The following is an 8300-nucleotide window of genomic DNA, read 5'->3' as shown; positions in this document are numbered from 1 at the left end:
AGGGTTCCCTCTCTCCGCCGGATCCGTCGTGGTCGTAAGAGCGGCCAGCCCGAGGTAGAGCCCCGGCCACGGGCTTCGGATCTAGTCGTCGAGCGGTTACGGGTATGTTCTTCCTCGGGTCTCTACATTTCCTTTACATGCTTTCCATTGAAATGTTAATGACATCGCGGCAACACAACGTAGGAGGAGATGGCAGCGAAGGAGCAGGCGGCCCAGGAGCACGCACGGAACATGGAGCGGACGATTCTGGAGTACCAGCAGCAGCAGACACAGATGATGCAGCAGATGCAACAGCAGCAGCAGCAGGCACAGATGAGCTGGCTGATGAGCCATACGGCTCTGTCTACTCCACCGGGGAGTCTTCCTCCTCCACCTTACTCCATGTGGATGCCGCCACCGCCCACTCAGACCCCGGGGACACCTATCACCGTCAACAACATGAACATCATCCGGAGCATGAACCGCGGTGAGTCCTCTTGTGCCCAACCCGCTACTTGTTCAAGTGTTCAATATGCAAATGCAAATGTTCATTCCATCAACATGCTTATAGATTATATGTCACAAGGCAATGACGATGAGGCCGGCGGAAGCGGAGGAGGACAAGGTTGATGGCATGGTCTTCGTGCACTCGTCGTCGTTGTAATGCATTGTTCGCACTTGTTATGGATTGTTCGCACTTGTTATGGATTGTAATAATGGACATTGCACTTGTTATGCATGAACTATGTGTGCTCGATGTATTTGTGGTGTTGTTGATGTGTTTGGTGATGCTATGGTGAATATATATGTTGTATATGTTATATATTTGTGAAATGCAATATTTGAACTGCAGGGATAAATGAAAAACAGCAAAAAAATGAAAAAATCAGGCCCCTTTGCCGTGTGTGTGCACACGGCAAAGGACATTTGGTCACTTTGCCGTGCGCACACGCACGGCAAAGGCGCCACGTGGCGCAAGCCTGTGCTCCTGGGAGGCGCTGGGTGTGCCTGGAGGAGGCTTTGCCGTGCTGGGAAGGGCGAGGGCGCACGGCAAAGAAGTTTGCACGGCAGAGACTAGGCTCACGGCAGAGACTAGGCGCACGGCAGCGAGGTAGACGCACGGCAGAGAAGTTGGCACGGCAGAGACTAGGCGCACGGCAGAGACTTGTCGCACGGCAGCGAACTAGACGCACGGCAGTGATTTGTCGCACGGCAGCATAGTAGACGCACGGCAACGTTTTGCCGCACGGGAAACGCGTGGGCTCACGGCAAAGCTCAGGACGCACGGCAAAGACGTTGCCGTGCAGACTACCCGAAGCGCACGGCAATGACATCGTTGCCGTCGGTAGCGTTGCCGAGCGCTCGTTGCCGTGCGTCCACGCACGGCAAAGACTTTGCCGGGCGTATAGGCCCCTTTGCCGTGCGATTTGTCGCACGGCAACGTCTTGTTTTCCCGTAGTGCGTATTATGTTCTCCGCCTTATATCCTCATCTTTGGTGGAATCTTGCTAATTATACATTCTTGATCATTTATGTGAACGGAAGAATGCTTCTAAATTCTTATGGTGTTTAATATTATTATACACTAAAGATAGGAACTAGGAGTACATTATTAGATTATCTCAACCGAAGTTGTAGTGCCAGTGTGGTGTACCAATAGGAATGCCAAACAGAATGGGAATAATTTTTACCTAGGTTATTTGGTCTCTCTTCAAGCCTTCTTTTTTTGTGAGCTATATATTGTAAATCTTGCTCGGATGAAAATAAAAAAGTTGGCACTCATGAGTTACCTGGGTTAGCGCCGACTCAACAAGGGTCGCAAATTTACCTCTCCTTTCCTTTCCTGGAATCACCAAATGAGGTATTTTATTACTTCTGCTCCTCTAACTCATTTAATTTAAATACCATGTAAGGATGGTTTCTTTTTTAGAATACCACATGCTGACTTAAACTGAAAGTTTGGCTACTGTTGCAAGTCTTGAAGTAGACCTAACTACTCTTGAACAGATTTAGCCGTTCTTGTCATTTTGTTCAATAATCGTCAGTGCTTTGGGAGTCCTACTGAAATTACACAGTTGACGCCTTTTATGCCATATCTGAATTGTCAAGCATGAAAAATACATTCAATCGATTATTATCAATCTATTTGTAGAGTTGCATCTAGGTTTTGCAATACATTTGATATTGGTGACAATCGAGTGAGTACAGAATGCCACACAGATAAAACAATATTATTGTATCCCTTCTGTAACATAATCACAATTGTGTCTCAGTTTTGTAAATATAATATGAGCAACATTAAAACAAAATGGGTCCATTAACATTTTACTTTATTGAAAGTTTATTTTTAATTTGACTCCCGTGAGTTTCAAATGGAGTGGTGATATTTTGAGACGTGCGTTGCACGTACATATAGACCTCGCCCAAGCTTATTTTTAAATGTAGAAGGAGGCCCAAGCTACCCTAGAGAGGGGAAGGGAAAACTCTGTAAGGAAGAATGCATCATCAGACGGAGAATAATTGCATAATGTTGGGCTAGCACATCGTGGTCTGAACCTGGGTAATAATATCCGTGTCTCCGTGGTCTCGACCTCCTTCCTGGTCGCCGATAGACCTCGCCGTATTCTATGCCGCCTGGTTATAGATCCATGACATCGGCCTTTACCGTCTGCAGTGCGGGAAACGCGCCCGTCATTGGTAAAACTTTTTTCAGTAGTAACAATACACTATACACTGATATACTACTAATTGCTATATTGCACTTAGTGCACATGCAACTATATTAATTACCCAATTTTTTATTTTTTACAAAAGAAGGATCACTCCAATGAATTTGGTTTATTCTTTCTAATTTTGTGCGATTAGACACTCCATTATTTTGGCAAGATCGACACTCCTTTTATGCTATATCATATCAATGATTTGTCAGGTAACAACTCTCCACTAGTTAACTCGTTAAGTCGTTATGACCTACAGTAGTAGTAGTAGTATAATTTTGGTTTATTTGGTAGGCAAGGATAATCAACACTGATTTGGTTTGTTGTTTGTCATTTTGTGTGATTGCAATCTCCATTTTTTGGCAAGTTCCGCACCTTCTCTGTAATGTGTCCCTTTTTTTAGGTACAACTGTCCAACAACTGAATTGTTTTGTATACAATAGTACAACTATATAGTAATAAACAGTTGGAGATCAACGCAACCGATTGGATTTGTTATTCCTGATTTTGTGTGATAGTACTCCAGATTATGTTCTCAATTATTTTGTCAAGTAAACTCTGTACACAAGCTAACTTGTTCCATACTACTACAGTAGTACAATATTTGTTTATCTTCTAGACAAGAAGGATCAGCGTAACAAGTTTAGTTTGCTATTTCTGATTTATTCGATCAAGGTGTTGTCATTTTCGACTAGTTGCAAATCATGTTTTTTTTTGACAATCAATACCCCACATATAGTTATATTAATAAATAGTACATGGTAGAGATACACGAGTTAACTCCAACAAATACAAAATAAAGTCTAAAATATACTAACAAATCTTCGAGATCTCTTCAAACTATTTCTTCTTCCAGGACACAATCGTGTACTCTTCTGAAGGTAGCCAAAGATGTATAACGAAGCATAGATTTGTAAATACTCACGAAGGTTCTCCCTTAGTTTTAATTTGAGCCGCAACGCCAAGGCAACGTGCACGCGCGCAACTATTAAAGCAGTCATTTAACCTCGGCAGGAGTACCAATACCAGTATGTTAGGAAATAACAACCGATTAGCCTTGTCGGCATCGATGGAGAGACGAAAGTATGAATCACCATTGTCAAGGATGTAGCAGCCGGGACAAAAACTGTGAGGATAATCCTCCTGCGGCAACAACGAGAAAAGATCCAAACCGATCTGGCGAAGCAAGATCTGAAGGTCACAACCTAGAGGATTATAAACTTCAAATACCACCATTGACGCCGGGAAGGATATCTCGTCGTCGAATGAAAGCCCGGTGATCACTTATTGCAGACGATGCCATCTCCATTGAGGGGAAACCAACAGGAAGACGACTAAGAAAAATCTACCATAATCTACTGAAAACACTACTTTTATTAAAAACTCCACGCACAGTTTGGGTTCCACACTCCTCCCGACGCCGGTGAATGCGACCGGAGGAAGAGGGAACCACTTGTATGGACAATATTTTTAGGGATTTGATTAGTTTCCTTAGCTTATGCAAATTCCTCTTTTATCTCACGTCAATTGCCTAGGGTTAATTCTAGCCAAACATGGTGTAACTTTTCTTAAATGTGTGTTTCTTAATTTTCGTGCCAAATACTATATGGCTTATATATAGGAACGGAGGGAGTATATATCTTCTCAAAAAACAAAAACAAGCAGGATCTCCCCATCTGCTAAATTGTTCTCTTCTAATACACCAGTACTAGTAATCGCTATATGCCCCTTAGTGGTTAGTGCTATACTTGTTTGTTTGTTAGATATTGGGGATCAGCACAAACTATTTGGTAGATAATATATGATTGTTTTGTGATTGTAATCTCGACTATTTTGGCATGTTCCACACCCTTTTTTATATTTTATCCATTATTTTATCATACAACAAATCTCCACCAGCTAACTTATTTGGTACTACAATATAATTAATAACAAATACTAAGTTTTTACATAAATATATATATATGCTTAATGTAGAAGGAGGCCCAAGCTACCATAGAGAGAGGGGGGACTCTGTAAGGAAGAAGGCATCATCAGACGGAGAATAGTTGCAGAATGTTGGGCTAGCACATCGTGGCCTGAACCTGGGTAATAATATCCGTGTCTCTATGGTCTCAACCTCCTTCCTGGTCCCTAGTAGACCTCGCCGTATTCTACGGCCCCTGGCGGACCAAAAAGGGGAATCTTATTCCCTGGTGTCGAAATCCATGACACGAAAATAGCCTTTCCACGACACGAAAATAATAAAAATGTACTATAATTATTTTGCTAAATGCATGGCTAAACACTTGGTCTAGTACTTGTAATGTTTGGCGTTTACACAAAGATTTGATGGATGTATGCAGAAACACATGTATGTTGATGCATGGCTTAAGCATAATTTAAATGGACGAACCCCAAGTGCAGATTTAAAGGAGGCACAGCTGCTGCTAGCGCATGCAGTACATATCCTTGATTAGCAAAGCTAGCTGGGTTTCATATTGTGACAACACGTACAATGGGCATGCTCCATCCTTCCCCTGAGTTCATAACGAGTGTGTGCTTTCTCCTGGTAGCCACCGCCGTGTTCCTGCGCCGTAGGGTGGTGCACGGCCACCGGCGCGGCTTGTCCATCCATGTGACAGACCGTGCGGTGGCGCACCGTGCCCTGCTAGAGCACAGCACCGCGTTCCTCAACCGCCCCATTGGCGTTGTTCCCAGTAGCATCCTCACGGGAGAACGCTACCCCAACATCCATGCGGCGCCCTACGGCCCCTACTGGCGCGCCGCCCGCCGCAACGTGGTTGCCGGCGTCCTCCACCCCTCCAGCCTCGGCCTACTTGGCGACATCCGAGCCCGCGCGCTCAGTCGCCTGGTGGGTGACCTCAACTCCGGCGTCCTGCCTGCCGAGTGCCTCCATTTCGCCGTCTACTCTGTCCTCGCGGAGATGTGCTTCGGCGAGGATGTGGTGTCGGAGCTAGGGGAGACCCGCCTCCGTGCCATGCACAAGTTGCAGCGCGACGTGCTCCGCGCGCTGCCTTCCTTGGCGGTGTTGGTCAGGTACCCGAGGATGGGCAAGCTCCTTTACCCTTCACGGTGGCGCCAGGTCCTGGCTTTCCGGCGGCAGCAAGACGAGGCGTTCCTGCCGATCGTCGCCCAGGTGAAGCGTCGCTCGCACAAGAACAAGGACCCTAGCAGCTTCAAATTCAAGACCTACGTGGAGTCCCTGGTGGACCTACGAATCCGTGAAGACGACGGTGCCTGCAGGGCCGCCACCGATGGCGAGCTCGTCAGCCTCATCTCCGAGTTCCTCGGCGCCGGCACAGAGGCCACGGCTGCTGCGCTGCAATGGACGATGGCCAACCTCACCAAACGCCCCGACCTGCAGCAGAAGCTCCGCGCTGAGATGGTCGCCGTCGCCACTGCCTGCGGCTGCGACGTCATCGACGAGGTCGAGCTGTCGCGCATGCCCTACCTCAGGGCCACCGTGCTCGAGAGCCTGCGGTGCCACCCGCCGATTCCGTTTGTCATGCGCCACATGGAGAGCGAGGTGGCCGCCAAGGTGCTCGGCGTGACCGTGCCGGACCGCGGTGCCACGGTGAACTTCCTCGTGGGCAAGATCGGGCGCGACGCCGCGACGTGGTCGGATCCGACAGAGTTCAGGCCGGAGCGGTTCATGTCCGGTACTATCGACGCCGACCTCACTTGCACCAGGGACCTCACCATGATGCCATTCGGAGCCGGGAGGCGCGCCTGCCCGGCGATAGCGCCCGCCATGCTTCACCTCCAGTACTTCGTGGCCAACCTGGTCAGGGAGTTCGAGTGGTGGGAGGCCGACGGAGACGACAATGCGGTTGACCTCACTGAGTTCCGCGGCTTGTTCGTTACCATCATGAAGCGCCCGCTCCACGCGCGCCTCGTGCCTCGCCATCCAGAATAACACAATGTGAGAGACGTGCTTAATTATAAAAGCAAATAAATTTGGGAGAGATGCATACTGAAGCATCTTTCTTTTATAAATAAATTTTTTTTCGAAAATGGGCTCTTTATTACTTGCGCAATAGACCCGGCCTCTGCATAGCTAAGATGCACACAGCCGCACACGAATCCGTTACAAAACCACACAATAGGGTTCGAAGATAAAACATAGTTGAACGAACAGTAACAAGAACTAGCTAGGTGGGTCTAGCCGAAGTTCACGCTGCCACCCATGTTGGGAGAAAATATCCCTCGCCGTATCCTCCAACCGTGAAGACACCTCCGTAAATAGGTCTCGGTGCTCCACACGCTGCAGCGGTATCCATGAGCGAAGCAAAGCTGTGCACCGGTAGATGACCTGCAAAAAGGAAGAAGAAATATTATTGAAAATCTTGTCATTTCTACATAGCCATAGCGACCAAATGATTGCAATCGCTCCCATCCTAATAAGACGTTTAAACCTAACATCCACACCATTAAGCCAGTTACCAAATAAATTGGCAACACTACGCGGTGGGTATAAGGTAGACCCAATTTGGACGGCTGACCATATAGACCTAGCAACCTTACATTGGAAAAATAAGTGTTTAATAGTCTCGTCCTGATGACAGAAGACACACTTTTTACTTCCATGCCAGTTGCGTTTGGCAAGATTATCTTTCGTAAGAATAACCCCCCGACGAAGATACCAGGCAAAGATTTTTGTTCTCAGAGGTATCTTCATTTTCCAAATCTTGGAGTTATTATCGACCGGGATAGTAGGCTGAATTAGAGCATTGTACATGGAAGCCACTGAGAATGAACCATTCCCGGTAAGATTCCAGCGAAATTCATCCGGTCCTTGCGTCAATTGAACTAACTCAAGACGCTGTAACAAATCCTGCCAAGAGGATTGTCTAGGACCGATGAGACTTCTTCTGAACTCCACATTTGGTGGGAAATTTTCCAACACCTTGGCGATAGTATCGCCTTTGTGGCGCACAATATTGTACAAAGCCGGATATTGTTCTCGGAGTGTGGTATTACCCAACCATTTATCCTCCCAGAAACGAATTTCCGATCCATCCTTTATAGAGAAAGAACCATATGGAAAGAAAAAGTTCTTTGTTTCCATAAGACCAGCCCAAAAATGCGAATCTCCTGGTCTCCAAATAACCTGAGATAAAGCCTTTGAGCCAATATACTTCCTCTTAAGGAGCGTTTGCCATATGCCATCTTCGGTAAGTAGCTTATACAACCATTTACCGAGAAGTGCCCTATTCTTGACCTGGAGATCTTGAATACCAAGTCCTCCATGATCTTTGGGCCGACACAGCAGACTCCATCTAGCCAGCCGATATTTACGCTTCTCGCAATCCCCTTGCCAGAAGAATCTTGATCGGAAATAATCCAACCGTTTTAAGACTCCTCTGGGAAGTTGGAAGAAAGATATCATATAGAGTACCATATTACTCAGTACCGCATTTATGAGAACTAATCTTCCACCCAAGGACAGCAATTTACCTTTCCAACTACTTAATCTAATCTGAAGCCTTTCCTCAACTAATTTCCACTCAGCATTGGTAAGCCTCCGATAATGAATCGGAATTCCCAAGTACCTAATTGGAAATTGGCCTTGGCCACAGCCAAACAGTTCAGCATATTCCGC

General features: G+C 46.5%; 1 protein-coding gene across 1 annotated transcript; it reads left to right on the top strand.

The window, feature by feature from the left end:
* Positions 1-5192: 5192 nt before the first annotated feature.
* LOC124704381 (cytochrome P450 89A2-like) lies at positions 5193-6614 on the top strand. Its single transcript, XM_047236640.1, has one exon. The coding sequence runs from the start codon at positions 5193-5195 to the stop codon at positions 6612-6614; it is 1422 nt and encodes a 473-aa protein (XP_047092596.1).
* Positions 6615-8300: the final 1686 nt, after the last annotated feature.

The sequence above is a fragment of the Lolium rigidum genome, chromosome 1 (genome assembly GCF_022539505.1).
Source record: "Lolium rigidum isolate FL_2022 chromosome 1, APGP_CSIRO_Lrig_0.1, whole genome shotgun sequence".
NCBI classification, from domain to species: Eukaryota; Viridiplantae; Streptophyta; class Magnoliopsida; order Poales; family Poaceae; genus Lolium; species Lolium rigidum.
Note: the sequence above shows the minus strand (reverse complement) of the source record. Positions and strands in the feature narration are given on the sequence as shown.

What these genes read in the sequence shown, in the direction of transcription:
- LOC124704381 (XM_047236640.1), top strand. Translation starts at nt 5,193, where the DNA reads ATGGGCATGCTCCATCCTTCCCCTGAGTTCATAACGAGTGTGTGCTTT.